The sequence below is a fragment of the Salarias fasciatus genome, chromosome 7 (genome assembly GCF_902148845.1).
Source record: "Salarias fasciatus chromosome 7, fSalaFa1.1, whole genome shotgun sequence".
In the NCBI taxonomy this organism is placed as follows: domain Eukaryota; kingdom Metazoa; phylum Chordata; class Actinopteri; order Blenniiformes; family Blenniidae; genus Salarias; species Salarias fasciatus.
The window spans coordinates 10,082,492-10,107,926 of NC_043751.1; the positions used below are offsets into that span (position 1 = coordinate 10,082,492).

At 44.4% G+C, this 25,435-nt stretch overlaps 1 protein-coding gene across 1 annotated transcript in view; it reads left to right on the forward strand.

Annotated features, from left to right (window-relative positions):
• Positions 1-25,435, forward strand: part of cald1b (caldesmon 1b) — a 36,127-nt gene that overhangs the window by 9,372 nt on the left and 1,320 nt on the right. The window contains exons 2-16 of the mRNA XM_030095842.1: positions 2,096-2,199; positions 5,479-5,604; positions 5,905-6,274; positions 6,340-6,639; positions 6,976-7,029; positions 7,339-7,374; positions 7,730-7,797; positions 7,981-8,227; positions 8,316-8,441; positions 21,122-21,165; positions 21,279-21,357; positions 21,815-21,958; positions 22,078-22,233; positions 23,700-23,771; positions 24,886-24,922. Coding sequence (XP_029951702.1) covers positions 2,126-2,199; positions 5,479-5,604; positions 5,905-6,274; positions 6,340-6,639; positions 6,976-7,029; positions 7,339-7,374; positions 7,730-7,797; positions 7,981-8,227; positions 8,316-8,441; positions 21,122-21,165; positions 21,279-21,357; positions 21,815-21,958; positions 22,078-22,233; positions 23,700-23,771; positions 24,886-24,922 — 1,933 coding nt within the window. The 5' untranslated portion in view covers positions 2,096-2,125. The remainder of the gene's footprint in view (positions 1-2,095; positions 2,200-5,478; positions 5,605-5,904; positions 6,275-6,339; positions 6,640-6,975; positions 7,030-7,338; positions 7,375-7,729; positions 7,798-7,980; positions 8,228-8,315; positions 8,442-21,121; positions 21,166-21,278; positions 21,358-21,814; positions 21,959-22,077; positions 22,234-23,699; positions 23,772-24,885; positions 24,923-25,435) is intronic.

The window sequence follows — 25,435 nt, forward strand, 5'->3', positions numbered from 1 at the left end:
AATTTCATAAAGGATTGCTTTGCTGATTATTTGGTACTTCTGTAAATGTAGTTATGCTGCAGCAGACTGCAGCATTAATTACACATATGTTTCTTTTATCATAACCTATATTCTCTGGAGAGGCAATCACGTGGAATATTTATGCATTCACAGGGCATGGCGAGTGTCAAACCTGTCACAAAAAGAATTCTTTACATGTATTTGTGTCTGGTTTGTTGAACCAAAATGCCAGATGCCTTGAATGCCACAATCCTGCAGTCCTATTTCACAGTCCCTGTCTGTGCTCACGCTTTAATTCACTGTATGTGTTGGCTGGAGTTGCTGACAGACGTTCAGACATACCTGAAGTGGCGAAAAAAGAGGATGATGGCAGCTGCTTATCGTGCGGCTGGTACTGGAAGCGTTTCCTGTCAGTCTTGCTCTGTGTCTGTCGCCAGTCAACAATACAGATTTATAATCTCTCTACTGGAAGTTTTAGGCATTGAATTGATTACCTCAGATGCACTGTGGATTCTGGATCATTTATTTTGGCAACATCATGAAGCCTAATAAATCTCAAATGTTTTCTCCGTTGAGTTTAATGTCATTAGTCCCATTCAACCCGAACACTAAACAAGATTAAAGACAGTTGAGGGTTCACCTGTTTTTACAATGAATGAGGGATGTTTTAGGGGAGTTATGTCAGTCCACATTCTACGATTCCTGGAAACACTGGCTTGTTCAATGATTTAATGAATATGAAGTTGCAAAGACTTGCTGTGGTGACCCTTGTAAAAAAAAAGACCCTTGCTTTACTTTAACTGGCATTTAAAAGATGTATTGATAATGTGAAGTTGTATTGCACTGCCACTGGGTTGCATGTGTGTGTGTGTGTGTGTGTGTGTGTATGCAAATAGTGGTCTGTTTGAGTCAATCAGTCAATAAAGTTTGGAATTTGTAACCTCTCATGCTTAATTTTCACCAGCGATGCGAAACTCGGCACAACACCTGTTCAGAGAAAACAATCAGAAACAGCAGCAGCAGAGCAGCTGCGATAAACTAGCAGCATGTATGCAGCAGCAGGCAGTTAGGTGAGCTAATGTTCAGAGAGTGAGGTTTATGTTGGCTAATGCTCTCCACCTGTTTGCTTCAACCACACAATCTCAGGAGTAACTGTATTATATAAGAGTAAACAGACAATACTGGCATTTGATACAAAAGAATTAAATGTATCTGTCAGTTAAGATGTTCCTTTGTGATTACAAAGTGGTTTCAACTGGTTGATTTATGGGACTAAATAGTTGAGATGTGAATAGTGGTGTTGTGGTTGGCTGTGAAGCCTTTCTGTGTGGAATTGTTCGCTCTCCCTGTCAGTGTTTGGGTTTTCTGGAACGATAACTGCTGTCTGGATTTCACTTATTTATCCCCATTACGTCACCGATCGTAATCTCCCATTCACACAGCTACTATGCGAGGTGGTCAATCCATCTGTTGGAAGCAGTTCGGGCTTCAGTGCCTTGCTCAAGGGCTCTTCAACATGTGAACAGGGCGAGATGGGGAATTGAACCAGAAACAGTCTATCACTTTGTGGCTACTGTTACTCGGAGTAAAGGGACCAAGGTAAAATAATCTGAGTGTTCAGGTCTATCAGGGAGGGAAGAGTGAGACGGGGCAGAGAGCAGGAGTCAGGAGGAGGAGGAGGAGGAGGAGGAGGAGGGAGGCTGAGAGAGAAAGACAGGGGAGCATAAGAGGCAGGCTTTGCCTTTTCTGGTAGTTAAAGTCACTGAAAGTACAGGCAGGAATTCTTTGAGCTGCAGAAGGGAAGAGATATAAACCAGACTGTAGAAGCTGATATATGACCAGAGGGGAGACATTGTTGCCCATGGACTAAACTTTAGTTACTGCTGAGGTACTGTAAACAAACAGGCACCATAACCTTTTATTTCCTTTGTGTGAGTCAGTCCGAGCTGTCCTGTGTGGTCCCCGATTCTGCATTGTGTCTGTCCTGCTGTGGAACTGCGCTTATGTTGTACCTTTGTCGTGGCGAGGGTGTGTCAGCCTCCCAGAGCTCTGAACTCACCACAGCCAACATGTGACTGCTGCTTGTGTCTTCCAGTGAGACGGCGAGGAGAATCTTTCGGTCACCATGGATGATGACTTTGACCGCCGCATGGAGCTGAGGAGGCAGAGGAGGGAGCAGATGCGCCAGGAGGTTGACAAGTGAGTGACCTGCAGGGGAGTGGATCTGAGCATTCAAACAGCCAAGGGCGTCGTTGTAGGTTTAAGTGTGTAACAGTGGTTAGCACCAGTTCAAGCCAAGAATGTGTGTTGGGTTTGCATGTTCTGCTTGAGCCTGCGCAGGCTTTCTCTGGGAATTAATGGCTTCACAATCTAAACCCGTGCACCCTGAGTGTGAGTGAGAGCTCTCTGTGTCTGCCCTGTGAAGGACTGGAGATCTGTTCAGGGATCTGTTACGTCGACTGGGAATCAAACCAGCTGGTTAGAAGTTAGTTAAAACACACCCCCTTACAACTGGATGATCTGTTCCCCTTTACAGCAGGGAATCACGTTCTTCCTCTTAAACTGCAGCTCCTTCTGTAACTGAATCCCACATTTAGTCAAGCAAAGTTCATCAAAGCAACAGGGAGACTTTGGCACCAGAAAACTCTTCTTTAGTTCTGTTTTCAGTCCGTCAGTCAAGTGAAGTCTTACAGAAAGGTCCTCGGTGAAGAAGGTTTTGAAGAAGTGTTGAAGTCTCCACTCCTGTATAGAAGCTTTAATTCATTAGACTATTGTTGAAATCCTTGAGGTAAAATTAAATGGTTTACAATGATAGAATAGAAACTGCAAACTGGGTTTTTTTTTACAGTAACTATCACAGAGATCATTTTAACATTTTTCATGTAAATATTAAATATGATTTTATTGTTCCTGTTTCTGACTGAAGAGTCTCTGTTTGTTTTAATTGTGCTGAATGAATGGTGAGGCTTTCGTTACAGAGGAAAAAGCATCAATAATAATTTAATAAAATTGCAATACTTCTTAGGAAAATAGCAACATTTTACAAATGACTCATCCTGATTATTTCAGATAAATGGTGAATGGACTACACTTATATAACACTTTTCATCTGCATTAACAGAGCCCAAAGCACTGCCATCCTCCTTTCTTTCCTCCAAAATAATTCAATTAATCTGTTCTGAAAGTCCAACCTGCTCTGCCAGCTTTTCTTGAAAAGTACATCCTGAAAATGGCTTTAGCAGTAAATCAGAAACCAAATCCATTTCTTCTCCATCAGCCAGCGGAGATTGATAAAGCATCCATAAACTAGATTTTTGCTTGTGCAGCCTGCTACAGATGCAGTTTGCTCGCTCTGGCTGGTCCGCTGTCTGACTGTCCAATCAGAGGGTCTGAATGCGCCAATGTCACCATAGGCCTGCTAGAAGGTCCTGAATCACCAACTCAGCATCTGATTGGTTGAAGCAACAGTCCAGTCAACTCTTACTTTACACTGCAGTGCCAGCAGGACTGACTGTGAACGCCTCCAGGCACATTTCTTAGACCGCAGCAATGGATGATGGCTGAAATGTGATTGGTTAAATGCTTTAATATGAAAAAAAAAAGGCTGGAAGCAGCACAACCAGGGGAAAACTATGAAAGGAAGCAGGCCTACCATTTGGAATTATTTAATAAGTATTCATGGACCAAATATGATGAGCATCAGTCTGTAATCTCAGCAGATAAGACTGTATACGGCCCACCACTGCTGAAAACTCAAGGGAACGTAGAAATGGAGTAGAACTTAAGGTTTAGTCAAGATAAACCAAGTCATTTGCACAGCTGCTGACACTTGTATTTTCCCCGTTCTGTTTCCTCAGTTCTTCCACCTCAGATCCCATCAGATGTGATATCAGAGCTCCAGAGAAACAAGCGTCCTCAGCTATTTTCTCACAGTCCTGCTGCCAGCGCGGCCTCCCAGCCTGCTTTGCCTTTTCTGTCTCTCCCTCTCTGCCCTGCAGCCTCTTGTGCGCTCTCTGAATGCTGCAGGCACTGGAATGTTTTCACTGTCATATTTATCTCAGCACACGATGGCCGACTCTTCAGGCTTCAGTCTGAGTGGAGTTTTCACTCTCTCTTTCTACATCTCTCTCCTCTTGGCTTCCTATCCCTCGGGTTAGTTGTCTGGAAATCCAGCCGTGACTGTCTGACAGCTCTCTGTCAGCTGCAGTCTGGTGGAATACCTCGCTGGACCACGTCACCTGTGATTTCTCAGGGTGACCCACGGCATTTGACAAAAGCTCTGGCTGTGGATTTATTGGATTTCCACCTCATTCAGGTCTTTGATTGTGTTTTAAAGACAGAAGGGAATCTTGTGTTTGCCAGCCACCTCTTCCTCTCAACATCTGTAAATCATTGTGTTGCGGACTCAGGAGGAGCAGACTGGAATAATAACTGTGAGCTATCAATGGACCGTTTCAAACCCTCTGCCTGCCTCATAAAGCCTGGTAATGCTGGGAAAGATACCAGCAGGCGCTAAAGCCTCTGACTGTGGAGATGCTCACAGCTGGATGAAGGTCAGAGGCAGGATGTAAACAAGGTGGGGATTATCCAGCGGAGGGCCAAGACGCTGTTATCTCATGTTGATGATTTAGACATCGACTCTGTTTTTTGTTTTTAACCCAGTAAAGGAGGGTTTATTCTCCTAGGCATCTCTATCTCCTCACTGGATTAGCATGATGTGACCTATACTTTGCAAAATCAAAGTTAAGTAGTCCTTAAAAGAAACTGGACAAATCACGTTATATAGACATGTGATATTTTTGAATGATTTGTAGTAGAATAATATAATAGTTGATTTTTTGTTTTGTTTTGGGTTTTTTTTGTGCACCTTGTCTCTGAAAACAGGCATTTTAGGAATTTAAAACATTAGGCAAGGATATGTTTAATATTATTTAGTGAAATTATTCATTAAAAAAAATCACATTCATGCCTCATAAAGTGCACTAGTAGTGGTCTCAAGAAATCGAGCGAGGAACCTATTTATTTACACAAGACAGATTATCAGTGTTGTTTTGAATATATTAAAATCTCACTAAAAATCACCTCATTTCTCTCTGCTACTGCAAAATGAACAAAATCAAATTGATAACAATCACTGAATTGATTGATTTAATAGTTTTTGACAAAACAGTTCTTAATTTCTCTTCTTTTTCTAACTGCACCTGATTCTTATTTGTCTCCTGAGAACATAACGAAAAAGAAAACTGAAATCATTTTTGTTCATAAACACTTTTGACGGTGCTAAGTAAAAGAGAAAAGAGACAGAGTAAAAGAGTTCAATTTTCCCAATCAACAACAAAAATGAACACGTAGTGTACTTCTTTTTAAAGACATGACAGCGTTTTAGTAACATACTGTGTTGTGTTGGTTTGATTGGGGACACAAGTTTCTTTTTTTTTCTTTTTTTTAAACGATCACTGTGCTTGAATGCTGTTTCAGGGTTGGTTTTACCAATGATGATGATGAGGACGAAGCACGAGAGCGAAGAAGACGTGCAAGGGAAGAGAGGAAGAAGATGAGAGACGGGGAGGAGTCTGGGACGGCGGATGTGATCAGTACTAACAGGTAAAATCCTCTGTGGACGGACTGAGGAGTGGAGAACAGAGTCCTGAGAGGAGGGAGGATTTTCATTTTCATGGAGGAAAAATAATGATTTATGTAAGTACAGAGGCCTGTTGGCCATCAGTGAGGGAAGACAGTGGACAACCAGCCATGAGCTGTCCAGATGGAAAAGAGCAAAAGAGAAACAAATAGAAAGGAACACAAGTACACCAGATACCAACAGATTACACCTGATACTGTATTTCTGAGACATTTTCTTCTGTAAGAAGATTTGAATGGCGTCTCCCTTCGTGTGGTTCTCAGTGTGATGGAGGCCGAGTCCTCCCCGGCCAGCGCCGGGGGGGCGGACGACGACCAGGTCCTGCTGGACCGCCTGGCCAAGCGGGAGGAGCGGCGGCAGCAGAGGATGAAGGAGGCGCTGGAGAGGCAGAAGGAGCTGGACCCCACCATCGGCACCACCAACGGCACGGACAGCCCGGCCGAGGAACCGTCTGCAGACGGCGGCAGGCAGCAAGACGCCGAGGACAAGGAGGAGGAGAAGAAGGAGGAGGAGGAGAAGAAGGAGGAGGAGGAGGAGCAGAAACCGGAGAAGGAGGAGGAAAAACCAGAGAAGGAGGAGGCAGCTGACACCAACTCCTGGAGGAAGGAGGAAGAAGACAAGGAGGAGCAGAAGGTGAAGTTTCTACTGCTGCTGTTTAACTTGAGAGGACAGAAACTAAAGATTGTTCATGTCCGCAGGAGGAGGCGGAGGAGAACGCCGCAGCCACAGAGGAGGAGGAGGAGGAGGCCGAGGAGGCCAGCGCAGGAGAGGAAGAGGCCGGAGAGGAAGAGGAGGAAGGAGCTGCACCGGATGCTGACAACGAGGAAGAAGAGAGAAAGAGGAAAGAAGAGGAGGAGAGACAACAGAGAGAAGCAGAGGAAAAGCAGAGGATAGAGGAGGAACAGCAGAGGCAGCAACGAGAAGCGGAGGAGAATCTGAAGAAGGAGGAGGAGGAGGAGAGGAAAAAGAGGGAGGAAGAAGAGCAGCATCAAAATGAGGCTGAGGAGAGAATCAAAAAGGAGGAAGAGCAGCAAAGACAGGAGCAGGAGGAGAACCAGAGGAGGGGAGAGGAGGAGCGGCAGAAGAAAGAGGAAGAGGAGAGGCTGAAAAGGGAAGAGGAGGAAAGGCAGAAGAAAGAGGAGGAAGAAAGGCTGAAAAAGGAGATGGAGGAGAAGAGGAAGAAAGAGGAGGAAGAAAAACGGAGGAAGGAGCTGGAAGAGAAGAAGAAAAAAGAGGAGGAGGAGAAGCAGAAGAAGAAGGAGTTGGAGGAGAAGAGGAAGAAAGAGGAGGAGGAGAAACGAAAAAGGGAGGCAGAGGAGAAGAAGAAGAAAGAGGAAGAGGAGAAGCTGAAGAAAAGAGAGCAGGAGGAGAAGAAGAAGAGAGAAGAGGTACTGATGTGTTCAGTGAGATTCTCAGTAACGTTCTCTTTTCAGAAGAGATGGACTTCAGTCTGAATGATTCATCTCGTCTTTGTTCTCCAGGCTCACGTTCGATTTTAAGAAACGGTTTAGTGTCGTGATGACAGATCGGTGTTTTCTCTTCACAGTGTGAAGGAGAAGCCGGTGTCGGTCAGGGGTGTGTTTCAGATTTACCGCCAGGCGTCTGACTCCTGCTGTCAGCTGAATGTTCTGTTTCTACAAAACAGTTTTTCTTTAACTCATATTTTCTGTCTTCCTCACTTTCCTTTCTGCATAAAGGAGGAAAAGCTGAAGAGATCTGGGTTTAAAGACAAGGTAAAACAAAACTCATGATCATCCTATGAGCCATAACATTATGACCGCCTAAAGATGAAGCGAATCAAACTAATAATACTTTATCAAGGCCGGTTCCTGAAAGCTGAAAATAAAAATTGTCGCCCAAATTTGATGTGTCAGAAGCTGAGAAATCTCAAGACTTAAAAGAACTGCTGCTGGCATCATGTTGGCAGATTCCACAGCACATCTGGGCTGATTTGGATCCAAAATGCTGATGTTCAGTACATATTACTGGCTAAGTGGTCATAATGTTCTGCATGATAATTGCATCTCATGTGTTCGTTTCTAACATGGAAGATTTCAGTGAAACCTGCTTTTCTTCCCTTTTTGCAAGCATGAGGCACCCAAACAGCCTGGAGGTGTCGCTGAAAACAGATTCAAGAAGACAGAAAAGACATCAAGGTCAATCTAATAACATGTTTTATATTTATCTTTATCATAGTTCCTATTTTTTAAGAATAAAAAGAAAACATTGTGAATACGGTGATATACCCGTAAAGCGATCATACGGTCAGTGTACCAGGTCACCTCCTGTTTAACCGGTTCAGTTGGACCTGTGGATTGATGAGGTGTGTTCATGATCAGAGACAGCGCTCCCTCGAGCAAGGCGGACGACGTGGAGCGCCAGGAGGCCGAGCGAAAGCTGCAGGAGCTGAAGAAGCGGCGGAACGACGCGGAGAGCGAGGAGATGGAGAAGATGAAGCAGAAGCAGCAGGGCGAGCAGGCTGAGCTGGAGGAGCTGAAGAAGAAGAGGGAGGAGAGGAGGAAGATCCTGGAGGAGGAGGAGAGGCAGAAGAAACAGGAGCTGGAGGAGAAGAAGGCCAAGGAGCAGGTGGGGACGGCTTCCATGTCAACTGTGTTCTCTGAATTCTGTTTTCACCGTTAAAAAATATGAGGCTTTGTTTGCTTTTTAATACCAGGAGGAGAGAAAGAGGATGAAGGAGGAGATTGAAAAAAGGAGGGCAGAGGCAGCAGAGAAGAAAAAACACCTGGAGGGAGAGTCTCCAAAACCTGCGTTTGCAATCGGTGCCAAAGGCTCATCGAAGGTGTGTTTTCACCAGATAATCAGGTTATTTACACAAATAACTGCTCCACAGATCATCAAACTTCTGCAGACTGAAAACTATATCAGGAGTAATGATCCAAACGAATGGTGACTTCATACAAAGTTCAAGAGGATAAATAAATAAGAGGCTCAGACAGTTATGACTATGTTTGGAAACAGTTTTCGGAACTGGATCTTTCCTCATGGTTTTTATTTGATAAGCTGAGTTTAAAAACAAGCCGGTAGTTGTTGAAAGTTTATTGAACTGCACCGTGTTGCTTTCGGTAACTGTATGTAGATGTTACACAGTTGGAAAAACGGGCCAGCTTATCCGTTGTGAAACATATTTATTTTGCACCAGGCTGCAAAAACAGGAAAAATGAATCAATCTGGGCACACTCGTTCTGTATCATGACACTGCCGCATCAGACTGGCTTCTTCTACGCCAGCTACAGAAAACAATCAGAATACTATATGTACTGTAAAACACCAGAAAACAGTAATCATGAAAACATTTTCCCAATCAATAACATTCAAATCACGTCTGATCACATATATTACAGTCCTGAACAATCAAAATCACCATATACATTTCCTTCAATAACAAAAATCTTAATCAACTCAAATTACTTTGTAGTGCTTTTAACCATTATTCCTATTTAACATTTTATCCTCTTAACTCTATCATTTCTATGAACTCTCTTTCTATACTAAATCTATTTCAAATTAATTCTCCAAACTGTACCCTGTTCTTATTGTAGATGAAATAAACAGATCATGTTAACACTCTCTTATCACTCATTGAATACAAGTACTTCTTCAGTTCACATATATATGACAATTAAGAGCTTTCATGACAGTTTAAACATTTAATCCGCATCAATATTGAATCACAGAGATACTTTAACACAGCCTTCCTGCTGAAATAATTAATTCTACATAAACTTCACATAAAATGACACATTCACTCTGCTCCACACAAGTTCTAATCATAAAATCATGTTCAAACCACAGTTATGTACGTCTTTCATTAACCACTCTTCATCACATGAACTTGAAACACACATTACACAGTTTTATAGCTCAATACCACACTCTGCAAGGAGTACAAGTCCGCCATCTTCATGAAAAACGTGGTGAGTTCTCTTTACCAACTAAAATGTGTTAAATTTAGCTTGTAACTCAACATTTACAACCTTTCAGGGCACCCAAGATCACCCCCGACTGCTATGTATCATTTGTATAAAGTTTAAGGCTCAGCTTACCTGCAAAAACAGGAAAAATGAATCAATCTGGGCACACTCGTTCTGTATCATGACACTGCCGCATCAGACTGGCTTCTTCTACGCCAGCTACAGATGCACAAGATACCGAGTGCCCCCTGCTGGCCAAACCTATACAGCACTATCTCAGGAGGGCTGGATACACAGGGACAGTGGCCCATCAACAAAAAGTGACATTAACTATAAAATAAAATGGGGGGCAACTATTTTCATGCATAAAACTATATCATAGTGCCACACTCTCCCCCACAAAAATAAATGTCTCCTGACATTTCTGGTTACATCACTTATTCAACAATCACTTTAACACACTTCAGCAGCCCATGGCCTCCAAAAAGTATTGCTTTCAATAATCTGAGTCCTTGTTACTTTACAGTCCCTGTGAACCAAAGTCGGCTGACCTAAAGTGTCGTAACTTAGTACAGTTGGTTGCTGTCTCTGTCGTTGGGGTCGCTGTCTCACAATGTCAGTCTCACCCACAGTATCAGTTTCAATGTCAAGTTCAGGATCACCACTCCCTGACCCTTCAAGGTCAGGTTCAGGGTCCTGGATTTGCCCTGTCACGATCTCTGTGTTCTGTAGTGGCAAATCCTCTTCGCTCTGGAGTGGCAAATCCTCTTCGCTCTGTAGTGGCAAATCCTCTTCGCTCTGGAGTGGCAAATCCTCTTCTTGTTGGTGAACACTATATTGAGGCTCGAACGGCTCCGCCAAGGGGTTGAGTTGCGCCTGTGTCTGTGTTCTCCCTGGAATTGGTCTGAGGTGCCACTGGTAGACGCCAGTGCCACTGTCGTCATCATCCGATGTGTCGCTGTTTTCTGGCTCCTGCTGCAGCTGCCTTCGTGAAGTTTGGGATCTCTTCTGTGTGGCTGTTGGAGAGTCTCTTTGGGGCTGAGTAGGCTGTGCTGGTCCCCTCTCCAGGGGCAGGAAGTCACAGGGTAGTAGAAGGTTCCTGTGCACCATCTTCTCTCTGCCTTGTCCATTTTCAGGACTGATCCGATACACTGGACTTTCAGATGTCTTCCTCTCCTTTACTCTGTAGACTTGATTCTCCCAGTAGGACTGAATCTTGGCGGGTCCACCTCTGGGTGTGAGGTTTCGGAGGAGGACTCTATCCCCAGGTTGAAGATCTCTCCCTTTGACTCTTTTGTCATAATAGGCTTTCCCTCGAGCAGCTTCTTTGGTTGCCGTTTTAGAAGCCAGTGCGTATGCTTCTTGCATTCTTTCCTTCCAGCAGTCAACATACTCATCATAGTCCACATGAGCTTCATCTTTCTTTAGATTGAAGAGCAAGTCAATGGGCAAACGGGGGGAACGTCCGAAGATGAGGTAATATGGGGCATAGCCTGTTGCCTCACTCTTCGTACAGTTGTACGCATGAACCATCTTCGCCAGTGACTCTTTCCAATCATCTTTCTCTTTGTCTTCCAGGGTCCGTAACATGGACAACAGGGTGCGGTTAAATCTTTCCACCTGTCCATTACCCTGCGGATGGTAGGGTGTTGTGTGGGAGCCCTGGATACCTGACAGTTCTTTCAGTCTCGCCATGAGCTTGTTTTCAAACTCTTTGCCCATGTCATGGTGTAGTCTGGTTGGGAAGCCAAATTTCAGCGCGAAGTCATTGAAGAGCTTGTCAGCGACAGTTTTGGCTGCTTTGTTCTTCGTTGCGTACGCTTGGGCAAACCTCGTGAAGTGATCCATGATCACTAGGATGTATTCATAGCCTTGTTTGCACCTTTCAAGGTGGAGGAAGTCTATGGACACCAGCTGGAATGGGTAAGTGGACTGGATCGAAATCAGAGGTGCACGGGTCTGCTGACTCGGCTTCTTCTTCTTGATGCACTCACACTCTTCTGTCACGAAGTGTTCAGTTTCTTTCGCCATCTGGGGCCAGTAGAACCGGTCTCTAATCAGGTCGAGCGTCCTTTCCACCCCTAAGTGGCCCATGTCTTGATGAAGCTCTTTGAACACCAGGGGGCGATACACTTTAGGGACCAGTAGTTGCTCTCGACGGGTTGTTTGACGACGCAAGACACCATCTTCGTCAACAACAAGCTTCAACCACTGCTTGAGCAGTGCAGCTACTGCAGGCTGCTCTGTCTTTATCTCTGTTCTGCTTGGTCTTCTATCCTGTGCCTTGTACCAGAGCACTCTTGACAGGATCTCGTCATCTTCCTGTGCTCTGCGAATCTGGTCTGGAGTAAGAGGCTGGTTACTGGCGGAGTCTTTGATTAATGTTAGAGCACTAACCTGAACAACTCCGACACCTTGGCATGGGGCTCTCTGTTCCACCATCACAGATTCCATAGATGCACTTATGGCCTCCTGCCCAACTTCAGTGGTACAGCTCTTCATGAAGCTGTCAATGTCCAGCGGCATCCGTGACAGACCATCAGCGTCAGCGTTGTTCTTGCCTGGGCGATAGCGAATGGTGAAGTTGTAGTTGGCCAACTCCGCGACCCATCTGTGACCTGTGGCGTTGAGCTTTGCGGTGGTGAGCACATATGTTAACGGGTTATTATCAGTATAAACCACAAACGATGGGGCATGGTACAGATAATCCCGGAAACGTTCGCAAATGGCCCACTTCATCGCCAAAAACTCTAACTTGCCGGAGTGTAGGTGGTACTTCTTCTCTGCTGGACTCAGGGTGCGAGAGCCATAAGCTATTACTCTCATCTTGCCTTGCTGACGCTGGTACAAAACAGCACCTAGCCCAACCTGTGATGCATCACAATGTAACACGAAGGGCTCTGTGAAGTCGGGGTACCCAAGGACAGGAGGTTTAGTAAGGGCATCTACGAGCTGCTCCAGTATCTCTTGGTGGGCGTTGGTCCACTGAATAGGCGTGCGTGATGGTAAGTGGCCTTTACTTTTCTTTACTCCCTTTTTGGACTTGTCAGCTGACACTGGGGTAGTGTTGTTCTCAGTTGGTGGAGGACTGAGTAGGCCATACAGTGGGTGGGCTACACAGGAGAAGTTGGGGATGAAAGGCCTGTAATAAGAGAGGAAACCCAGAATCTGACGTACCTCTCCAACGGTGGTAGGTGTCTTCTCCTTCAAAGCCATCACCGGGGCCAACTCTGCCGGGTCCATCGTGTAGCCTTCACCTGTGACCAGCTTGCCTAGAAACTTCACCCTGCGTCTGAACAGTTCACATTTCTTCGGGGTCAACTTAACACCATGCTCTTTGTAACGCTGGAGGACAAGGCGGATGTGCCCCAAGTGCTCTTCAAAATTTTCGCTGTGCACAAGGTTGTCATCCAGGTACGGGAGGCAAATAGTGTCTCTGAGGCCTGATAAACAGTGTTCCATGCTCCTTTGGAACTCAGCGGGTGCAGAGCTGAGACCAAAGGGAAGGCGCACCCACTGATAGAGCCCCCAGGGTGTGATGAAGGCGGTCAACGGGCGACTTTCTTCATCCAAGAAACCCTGGTGGTACGCCTTGCCCTGGTCTAGCACCGAAAACCAAGAGCTTCCACCCAGCGCATGCAACATGTCTTGAATTCTTGGTATGGGGTGGCGGTCTGGAACTGACTTGCGGTTAAGCTCTCTATAGTCACAACAAAGGCGAAGAGTCCCGTCTTTCTTGCGAACACATACCACAGGTGATGAGTATGGAGACCGTGATGGTGTGATCCAGCCTTTGTTAAGCAGATCTTGCAAATACTCTTTGACTTCTTTGTGAAGCGGTTTAGGGACGGACATGTAGGTCTTTTGCACGGGACTCGTGTCATGGAGGGTTATGTGCATTTTCAGAGATGGTATGCAGCCCACATCGTCACTGTTGTATGCGAATGCCTCACATTCCTCCCGCAACATCTGCTTTACCGCTGCCTGTTGACTTTCAGTCAGGTGTTGAAGATCCACTGGTGGATCCCATGATTTTGGTCTCTGTTTGTCTTCTTGTGGCTGTGTGTTACTTGGACTTTGTGACTTTGGTTCTGTATGGCTCTTGTCTTGTGTCAGTTCATTTACATTTGTCTTAAGGTCTGCTGCATACACCGTCTTCACTGGTTCAAGATGTCCAATCACTTTACGACTCTCAAGATAAATAGGGTGGTCTGTAGTGTTGGTCACGGGGATCGGCACATACGGTCTTTTCCGCTCTGGAATTTGCACCAACACATCATTGAAGATCACCCCCTCGGGTGATGGATCAGCCACGTTTGGTGAAAAGAGCATGTCCTGGTTCCAAGCACGGGAACTTAGGTGTGACCGGACATAGACCGTGCTGACTTGGTTTGCTGGCAGATGCACTCTTTTTACTCCAGTTCGAACCACACCTATTTCTGAGTCTTCACTGCTGGTCTGGACGAGCTTGACAACATTGTGAGCAGTTCGAACAGTTATTTCAAATGCTTTACTCACATAGTGGGCTAGCTGTCTTCTTCCACCTTTGGTTTTTCCTTCTTCTTGGTTGACAATGGTTTCAATGACATTGTAGCCGATGATGGGATCTCCGGCCACGGCGGGATCACTTGAAACTAGAATTGGCACTTGAAGCTCACTTGTTGGGGATGATTCACTGTTTAGTCGAAATTTTACTTCGATCCAGCCAATGTAGGGGATGGGCGTGTCGTTAGCAGCATAAACTGTGAGTGTCTCATTGTCTAACAGTTCTGACACAGGTCTGACGACTGTGTGGGGAAGGTGGTGTTGTCGCCAGTTTTCATTTACTATGCTGGACTGTGCCCCTGAATCCCACAGTACTTTGACTGGCTGATTGTCCATAAAACAGTTCACAGTACATCGGTTTCCTACCAGGCTTACTAACCGTGACTTGCGTTGAGGCGGTAGATAGCGAACTTCTGTTGCAGCTGAAAGGGTGCTCGTTGCTGTTTCTTTGGGTGGTGGGGTTGGGCTTGGGTGCTTACTTTGGGACCCTTGGCCTTCGACTACTGTTGGTCCCATCTCAGTAGTCCCTCCCCGTTTCCCGACTGCATTCTCTGTGCTCGACATCCACGAGAATAGTGACCTTCTCGACCACATTTGAAACAGTGCGTGCAGCCTTCTCCTTTCCCCTCTTCTCTGCACTTTCTACAGCCTTTTTCTCTCTGTCTTGGTGTCACAGTGCGCGGGTTAGTTTCCATAGCAGCCATAAACATTTCTTTCATTTCCTTCCGCAGTTCTTCAATAATCTGCTGTGTGTCTGGTTTAGTCTCCTTACCTTTAACTGTCTTCACAGCCACTGCAGTGGGAGATTCTTTGGGCTTGGAGTGACTCTGATCAGGTGTAGGGGCCACCTGACATTCTGCTTGGAGCTCTTGCACCCTGGGCATCTTGGCTGCAGTGGATCTTTTCCGTTTCTCACATCTTTCATTTTCTAGCTTTGAAGCTTCGTTGACTTTCTCGATCAGTTCTTCATCCGTTACACTCATGTCGCTGAGGAGGGGCTGTAACTGATACTTAATGGAGTCACTGAGCAGCCCAGTCTCAATGGAGCGGAGAAACTTGCGCTGGATTGTGGCTCTGCTGTACAGTTCATCAGTCTCCTCATTTGCGGCTTTCCATAACAGTTTCTCTTTGAGTTCGATTGCACGGAATACAAAGTTCAGAGCAGTTTCTTTGGGTTCTTGGGCGATATTGAGGAGCTGATGGTAAAGCTCGGTGGGGCTGTCTACCTTGTAGTGTCCCTTTAGTATGGTGAGCAGCTTAGGGAGCGTCAGCCCACGTTTTATCTCCAACATGTCCCTTAGAGGCATTCCCAGACTCATGGCCCTGATTACTGCCTCAACTATTTCGGTCTCTGAGTGTCCCTTTTCACGCCCATTCTCAATTTGGCGGACGAGGCTGAGGTACGATAGTTTCTCCTTCTGTCCATGCTCTCCAATCTGCCCACAGATCTTAAACTCCCTCCTCAATGTTACCTCTTGCAGCATTCGTGCTGGCTCTGGTTGAGTCTTGGATGGATAGTCTGTAGTCTGGAAGGGACTCTTTACTCGGGTCACACGTGAAGGGGGGTCTTCAGGGTCCTTCCTTGGCACTGACTCTTTTGATGGGGATTTCTCTTCTGATTGACATTCTTGTTTGGTCAGGTTGTGAATATATGCGGCTGTATCTTCATAAAACTGTTCAACTTGATCTTCTTCTTCATTTCGCTCAATCTGATCAAACATACCTTCTGCCATCTTGATGAGTGTTCGCTTGGTCCTGCTGTGAGGCTCTCCACTGTCCAGGCCAGAACATTTCAGTCGCCTGCAGACGTCCATGAGAAGCTCTCTCTCCAACTGCCACAAAGCTGCACTCACCCGATCACGCAGAGGCTGCAAGGCTTCCATTGTTGCCTTGACAGGAGGTTCGTCTCGTGGGAAGGGAGGTGGTTGGTGATGGTGTTGACTCACTAGCGCCACCTCCTGGCTGGCTCGCCAAAATATGTTACACAGTTGGAAAAACGGGCCAGCTTATCCGTTGTGAAACATATTTATTTTGCACCAGGCTGCAAAAACAGGAAAAATGAATCAATCTGGGCACACTCGTTCTGTATCATGACACTGCCGCATCAGACTGGCTTCTTCTACGCCAGCTACAGAAAACAATCAGAATACTATATGTACTGTAAAACACCAGAAAACAGTAATCATGAAAACATTTTCCCAATCAATAACATTCAAATCACGTCTGATCACATATATTACAGTCCTGAACAATCAAAATCACCATATACATTTCCTTCAATAACAAAAATCTTAATCAACTCAAATTACTTTGTAGTGCTTTTAACCATTATTAGGGACCGAGCCCGAGGGCGAGGTGGCCTCAACTGAGGCCACCTTGCCTGAGGGCAAGGCCTCTATTGTTCTTCGTCTGTTTCTTATTATTATTATTTTACTGCCCGGAAGTAAATTGCCTATTTGAGCCCCTCAACATGCACGAAAACTCACCAAATTTGGCGGGCACATCCAGACTCGCGAAAAATTTTATAAAGTGGAAAAATTAACCCCATAACCCAATTGGCTCTCTAGCGCCACCTAGAAACAGTAAAATAGCCACAGCAACCATTAGGAATGTCGTAGAGAGATCAAATTGATGTGGATGCGTTCGTCTCCTCAAGATCTAAAAATCTCTAATTGACAAAAATGTCCTAAATCGTACAGGAAGTCCCGTATTTCCCTTACAGTGTAAAATTTGGCAAAAAATGACTCCTCCTTTAAAAATTATCTGCTCCGAGACCGCTTGTCGTGGAGACGTCAGGGTAGTGCCAAATAATAGAGGACAAGTTTCTCTTCCGACGATGTTCAAAACTTTTTCAAAAGTCTCAGGGTGTGGATTTTATTAACCCTTAAAGTTTGAAGTCTGAAAACGCACTTGCAACACTCCAGTGGACAGTGCGACCCGCACGAATGTCGCAGAGAAATAAAATCAACATGGCTGTATTCGTGTCTTCGAGATCTACAATTTACCAAGAGACATACCTATACCTAAATCCAACAGGAAGTCCGTTATTTCCTGTCAAATCAAATGTGCCTCAAAACACTTTTCACTCAAAAACCACTAATATGGACTGTTTCACCCTTCACAGTGTCGTACAGAGAAAAGAAACATATGCACGCATTCGTCTCATCGAGATCTACAACTTACTCACTCGTACCCATGACCTAAATCAAACAGGAAGTCCGTCATTCACACTTTTATTGTACATTTTTGCTCAAAAACTCTCTCCTTCTTCACCAATTAAGGCTTCCATGGTCAAAATTATAAGTCTGACTGCTCTGAAAACTTGACATATGTAAAGACAACTAAAATGCCTATCAAAGTTGAGGGTGTTTTTTTCATTTTGGTCCACGGAAATGCATTTCCCCAGCTGTTTTGACCAAAGAGAAACTGTGTGTCTGCCAAGTCACACTCTAACATCATGTGACCTACTTAAGCCATATATGGGCATAGAGCCTCAGGGCTGATCTGAGAGCTGCTGTAAAACATTCTGCATGTTGTCCCTGCTTTCCACAGTAGATGGCGCACCGTGACCACAAATCACACATGAGTGATGGATTGCTGCTCAAACAGGCAAATGAATGTATGGAATCACACTCACATGGATATATTGGTGTTTGACATAGTGGAGCAGACATGACTATCAAAATAAGAGCCTCACACCCCATATTTTTGCAAAATATGACATTTTTAACAAAGCACAGGGATAATTTCAAATTCAACAGTGTTAAAGGGCAACTCCGGTTTTTTTGATACCTGCACCTTATTTATAGGTGTGTGCCTGCTCATATACTCACTCAGACAAACATGGTGCATCTTGGATTCCTTCAGAAGTTATTTAAATCCAACCGATTCAGCGGGGGCCACGGCAATGGAGCTTTCCGCACTGCAATCCATTGTCGTGGCCCCTGCTGAATCAGATGACAGATGCTAACAGCTACATGTTAGTGGATGGGAGATGCTAACAGCTACATGTTAGCGGATGGGAGATGCTAACAGCTACATGTTAGCGGATGACAGATGCTAACAGCTACATGTTAGTGGGTGGGACATGCTAACAACTCCATGTTAGCGGATAGGAGATGCTGACAGCTACATGTTAGCGGATGGGAGATGCTAACAGCTACATGCTAGCGGAAGGGAGATGCTAACAGCTACATGCTAGCGGATGGAAGATGCTAACAGCTACATGTTAGCGGATGGGAGATGCTAACAGCTACATGCTAGCGGATGAGAGATGCTAACAGCTACATGTTAGCGGATGGGAGATGCTAACAGCTACATGTTAGCGGATGGAAGATGCTAACAGCTACATGCTAGCGGGTGAGAGATGCTAACAGCTACATGCTAGCGGGTGAGAGATACGAGATGCTAACAGCTATATGCTAGCGGATTGAAGATGCTAACAGCTACATGTGAGCGGATGGGAGATGCTAACAGCTACATGTTAGCGGATGGAAGATGCTAACAGCTACATGCTAGCAGATGGGAGATGCTAACAGCTACATGTTAGCGGATGGGAGATGCTATCAGCTACATGTTAGCGGATGGGAGATGCTAACAGCTACATGTTAGCGGATGGGAGATGCTAACAGCTACATGTTAGCGGATGGAAGATGCCAACAGCTACATGCTAGCGGGTGAGAGATGCTAACAGCTACATGCTAGCGGGTGAGAGATACGAGATGCTAACAGCTATATGCTAGCGGATTGAAGATGCTAACAGCTACATGTGAGCGGATGGGAGATGCTAACAGCTACATGTTAGCGGATGGGAGATGCTAACAGCTACATGTTAGCGGATGGAAGATGCTAACAGCTACATGCTAGCGGATGGAAGATGCTAACAGCTACATGTTAGCGGATGGGAGATGCTAACAGCTACATGCTAGCAAATGAGATATGCTAACAGCTACATGCTAGCGGGTGAGAGATGCTAACAGCTACATGCTAGCGGGTGAGAGATACGAGATGCTAACAGCTATATGCTAGCGGATGGAAGATGCTAACAGCTACATGTTAGCGGATGGGAGATGCTAACAGCTACATGTTAGCGGATGACAGATGCTAACAGCTACATGTTAGTAGGTGGGACATGCTAACAACTCCATGTCAGTGGATAGGAGATGCTAACAGCTACCTGTTAGCGGATGGGAGATGCTAACAGCTACATGTTAGCGGATGACAGATGCTAACAGCTACATGTTAGCGGACAGGAGATGCTAACAACTCCATGTTAGTGGGTGAGAGGGTGCTGGAAGTCTATGGAGGAGCAAGGTTCCCAGTGACTTGGACTTCGGTCATCAAGGTACGAGGACGACCTCAGTCGGGCCACCTTGCCAGAGGGCGAGGTCCCGTCCAATGCCGCTTGCGGCTTTAATTCCTATTTAACATTTTATCCTCTTAACTCTATCATTTCTATGAACTCTCTTTCTATACTAAATCTATTTCAAATTAATTCTCCAAACTGTACCCTGTTCTTATTGTAGATGAAATAAACAGATCATGTTAACACTCTCTTATCACTCATTGAATACAAGTACTTCTTCAGTTCACATATATATGACAATTAAGAGCTTTCATGACAGTTTAAACATTTAATCCGCATCAATATTGAATCACAGAGATACTTTAACACAGCCTTCCTGCTGAAATAATTAATTCTACATAAACTTCACATAAAATGACACATTCACTCTGCTCCACACAAGTTCTAATCATAAAATCATGTTCAAACCACAGTTATGTACGTCTTTCATTAACCACTCTTCATCACATGAACTTGAAACACACATTACACAGTTTTATAGCTCAATACCACACTCTGCAAGGAGTACAAGTCCGCCATCTTCATGAAAAACGTGGTGAGTTCTCTTTACCAACTAAAATGTGTTAAATTTAGCTTGTAACTCAACATTTACAACCTTTCAGGGCACCCAAGATCACCCCCGACTGCTATGTATCATTTGTATAAAGTTTAAGGCTCAGCTTACCTGCAAAAACAGGAAAAATGAATCAATCTGGGCACACTCGTTCTGTATCATGACACTGCCGCATCAGACTGGCTTCTTCTACGCCAGCTACAGATGCACAAGATACCGAGTGCCCCCTGCTGGCCAAACCTATACAGCACTATCTCAGGAGGGCTGGATACACAGGGACAGTGGCCCATCAACAAAAAGTGACATTAACTATAAAATAAAATGGGGGGCAACTATTTTCATGCATAAAACTATATCATAGTGCCACATAGACAGTCTCAGCTGTCTGTCTTTATTCTGTGATCTGTGATTAGTTGTGATCCAGAATCAGAATCATGAGGAAAACACAACTTGTTTTCCTCATGAGATTTAGTTGTGAAGAAGAATCGTATTACACTGAAGCAACTCAGCAACCTCAAATGTGAAGCTGCAGCCACCGGCTGTTTAAGAATATTGTAACAGCCTCGGCTCTCCTCTCTGAAAATGCAACAAAATCCACCTGCTAATACCCACAGAACATCTGATAAGCCCTGTTAATTCATCCATGCTGAGTCCTCTTCAGTCTTGTCATCACCTTCAGGCTGCAGGAAGCCATGATAACACCATATAATACCACAATGAAAGACAAAGAGATCGTCTTCCACATCGCCACACCACTGATCTCAGAGTTTATGTAGACTTGATGCGTTGTGCTAATTCATGAGTCTTACCAGCGCTTGTGTGTGGATTTTTCTAAGACTTTTTGGACAGGTTAATTCTCTCACCTTGCTTTCAATCTTTTTGCAAATTGAAGCAAACTGATTGTTGGTTGTAGCTTCACATTGACAACACAGTGGGCGGTTTAAACATTTCCATGTAACTCATCAGAAAATATAGCAACACTTGACAGTGTGTGTGTCTGAGAGATGAAACAACTTGACCACACTGGAAAGTGTTTATGCTTTTCAATAACAGCCTGGTTTCTAACTTTACACTGTCTTTTCTAGATCGGGGAGAAGGCAGAATTCCTGAGCAAATCAGCCCAGAAACAGTGAGTCAAACAGGTTTTTCATTCAGATCATAATGGAAAAATAGAGAGTTAAAATATGAGAGTAAGCTGATGCTTGTGGGTCTTACTAACTTGTCGTATGTTTGTCGGAACAGCACCGGAGCGAGAGCGTCTCACACCCCAATAGTCTCCAGGGTTGGCAACAGACTGGAACAGTTCAATTCTGCTGTCCAGGTGGGACACAGTAAACTATGATCTGCTTTCAGGAGACAGAAGAAACGCCGTCGGCCTTCACAGCAGGAAAACTACATAACTGGTCAAATAGGAACCAACCTTGATTAATAATCTTACAGAAACTACAGAAGTATATTTAAACCTTCTTAATACAACACTCAGTGCATTATCAACATGGTTTGTTTTTCCTTTGAAAATCAGATCATCACTAAACACAAACTGTGTTAAATCCCTTCCATCCATACAGCTGTGTTCAATACAACGGATATATCAGATTACTAATGCAAACCGTTTTAACTAGGTTAAACCTCATGTAAATGTAGTTGTTTGGGTTTTGCCATGTTAATTACAATACCAAGTTACCTAGATCTGCCTAATAACCCTCCATCTGTGATGAGATGTTTGTTGTATAAGCAGTTGATTCCATCCATTTTGGGATTTTTTTTTTTTTCACAAGGGAAACAAAGATGTAAAATCCCCCAAGTCTCCAGTGGCAGATATTCCTACTGGAGGCACAAAGAGCATCAAGAACATGTGGGAGAAAGGCAACGTCAGCAACTCCTCTGAAAGTCCAACTCCAGCTCCAGCTCCAGCCAACAAGGTGAAGGAGGAGAGAGAGAGAGAGAGAGAGAGAGAGACAGAGACAGAGACAGAGAGAGCGAGATCTGATTGAATAGTGAGATGCATCTTGGGTTTTATCCTGGTTGTCGTTGTGTCCAGGAAGTGGCTGGTGTCAGAGGAGGCGTGTCCGGCCGCTGGTCAGCAAAGCCTGCTGAGCCAGAGAAGGCAGCGGCTCCTGCTCCTGCCCCGGCGGCGGCGGCGGCGGCGGCCTCGCCAGCAACAAAAGCAGCAGGCGCAGCAGCAGCAAAGCCAACAGTAAGGCCCGATAAACCCCCGTCTTCATCGCCTTCCACACCCTATTGTGAACAGGACACCAGAGTTACCTTAGAGAGGTAATCCCTTGATATTCTGTGAAGGCTAATGTGCTCATTAGCACGTGGACATGCCAGTCCTGTTGGCCTGAGCTGCTGTCTGGAGTCCAGTGACACCACATGGAGCATTCGCCTCACAGCGTCTCCCGACATCATGTTGTAGTTTCTGATATGGAAAATATATCAACATATGCACTGAAGCATTTTTCCTGCAGGAAGTCCTTTTTCCAGATATTTTAAACAGCACTGAGCACAGAGCAGCTGACTGCAGGCCGACATGTCTCCTCTCATGTCTGAACACGGTCCTCTGTCGGTCTTTCACCGCTGTATTACTCCTGGACATTCACAGTAATGTATTTACTGCACTTCAAATTAAATCTTGTTGCACCTTTACGTAAATGTCAAAGGTCAAATGAACACATTCACACAGAAACCTTCTCATTTAAAGCCACAATACAACAGTCATTGAGTCACAATCTCATTGAGGTTTTTTTTTCTTTAATTTTTTTTCCCTCCATACAGAAATAATAAAACATTTGACCACTTGCTGAACACTGTGTCCTTCCTGTGAAGCGGGACACCAGCTGCTGGTCCTTGCAGGTCGTCTGGAGACATTACACCGCGTCCCGATGACGTGTGACATTGTTCTCAAGCAAAATTTATGGGAGAGATATCTTTAGTGTCAAACATCTTGGCCCAGGAAATGTCTGCGAGCTGGCCGTTACTTCTGCGGTAACACTTCCCCCTGATGGGACGAGGCTGCGCTGCAGCTCAGCTCGTGACTGTCTGTGTTGTTTAATCCGCTCTGCCTCTCTGTCCTCTGATATCACTGTTTTTTCTTAGCTCCCTGCGCTCAAACCTTTCCTGCTGCTCACTTCCTTCTCTTCAGCTTGGTCAAGGTACCACTTGCTTATATTTCAACAACAATCACATGTATCATTTTATTGGAAGAAATCATAATAGAGGACATTCAGTGCATCTTCACACCACATATCTTTGCTGTTTTGCTTTATTTTCCATCTCCTGTGTATGTTGTTTGCATGTGTTCATTGCAATTTTTAAACTTCTAAGTTAACTCCTTACATTTTAATAAGTTAAACTAGAAGCTCCACACTGACAGCAGAAAAAGAGTGGGCATTATTTCAGAGGATTGAACTTGTTCAGCTTGAAAATATGAAGAAATAAGGGTGACACAGTGGTGCAGTGGTCAGTATTTTTACCTCACAGCACCTCCACAGCGCATCTCACCCTTCGCCCAATGCCATCAGGCATAATACTGACAGCATAACAGATAATATTCAGAAAAGGAGTTGAACATTTGCCAGGAAAAGCAGGAATACAACCAACACACACCAATGGTTCTGGTGTTGTTGCCTTGACTCACACATTACTGGGTTTGATCTTTCACAGGAGGTGAAACCAGCTGAAGTGGGGAACAAGCGCAGCCTGTGGGAAACCAAGAAGACTTCCACGCCTGGAAAGGTAACAGACGCCAACTCTGTCAGCGAAGGAACAGTCGTGTTTTAAAGACTTATGGCGACATGACTCCATTTATTGTCTCCATTCAGTTTACCAAGTAGACGAGTGGAAGAGGTAATTCGCTGGTGATTTGTGTTGCAGAAACACGGTGCACGTCCCACCTGCCACGATGTGTTTAACTCTGATTTTCTGCACAAGAGTGATTTTTTTTCTCTCTCAGTTCAGTCTCTTCATTAAGCTCAGAGCTTTTCCTGGAGTCTTGGCCACTTTGGTTTCATGTTTTTTGGTTATATTGGAGGTTTTTTCCATCCATACATTTATTTGATATTGATATTTACACTGGGTGTGGGATGTATTACAAAACTGACATCATGAACCACAAACATTTCTATTGGCAGATTTTTTTTTCCATATTTTTTAAACAGTATTTTCTTAATTAGAGATACTGTCAGTGTTTTATTAAAGCTGAGCTGTACTTTCCTTCATTTGCATCCCTGAACTGAGACAGAAATGCTCATTTTGAAGTTTCCATTATCAGTAGTTTTACAGCTTCCTTTCAGACACATTGGATCATTTTATCTACAGATACTGTGTTATCATGCAGAAATGAGATTTCCATGCCTTTAGAGGATGATACGGCTGCACCACGCTGTGCTCAGTTTCCACGGTATAAAGACATCCGCTGAGGGTTTAATGACTGAGTGCATGTGCTTCTGCTGGAGTGCTGTGTCTGGTACATTTTTTTTCTTTTTAAGATAAGAGTGCTTTGAAATAGTTCTTTGATGTTTGAATACATTTGTTTATTTTACTCCATAGAAACCTAATCAGATTACATTTTTCACATCTGTACATGAATGTTTGGGTTTATGAGCGCATCAATGAGTTGTGCTTTATAATTTATCTGAGTAATGTTAATTTATGAAATCTCTCCATCAGTTTTACTTCTGCTCTTTTACCCAAATTTGTTATTAATTTAACTGAAGCAGTAAAATCTCACACTCAAACAAGAAGCATTTTCCTGGACAACACAGCGAATCAGATCACTTTTGTTTCCTCCTCTCATTGTTGTTGTTTTTTTTGTTTTTTGTTCCTTTGATTCTGTATTTTTTGTTTCCAGTTGTCGATTGGAGCCAGGAGCAAGTTTCTTACCAACGGTGAGTGTTTGAAAACCCGAGGAACTTCCCAAGTTTTATGTCATTAACACTAGTTGGAGATCTTCAGCTTTGGGAAACTGGAATTAAATTGTGTTCAAATCAACGGGGCAAAATACCCAAATCAAAACAAAAAAAGGACACTATAGCCTCCTCCTTTGTGGCTATGAACAAATCCTTAATTGTGACAAGAACTGATAAATAAACAAGTACAACTACTCTGGCATCACCTACATTATGCAAATATTTTTTTTTTGATAGAATGCTCAAGTAGAATTACATTGTAGCCTTTAAGACCACTTAAAATATTCAAATGATCCTTTTGAGGGTTAAGAGGAAGACATGAACGCCTCCTCTCATGCGATAAATGTTTGCACACCGAATGACAAATCAGGGTTTATCCCGATCAGTCCTGTGGGAAGCACAGTTTAGTTGAAGTGTGTCTGCCCTTCAAACCATGCTGTGTGTGGGCGGGGCGGCCGGCCTTGACTGATTCACAGCCCACTGAGAGCTCAT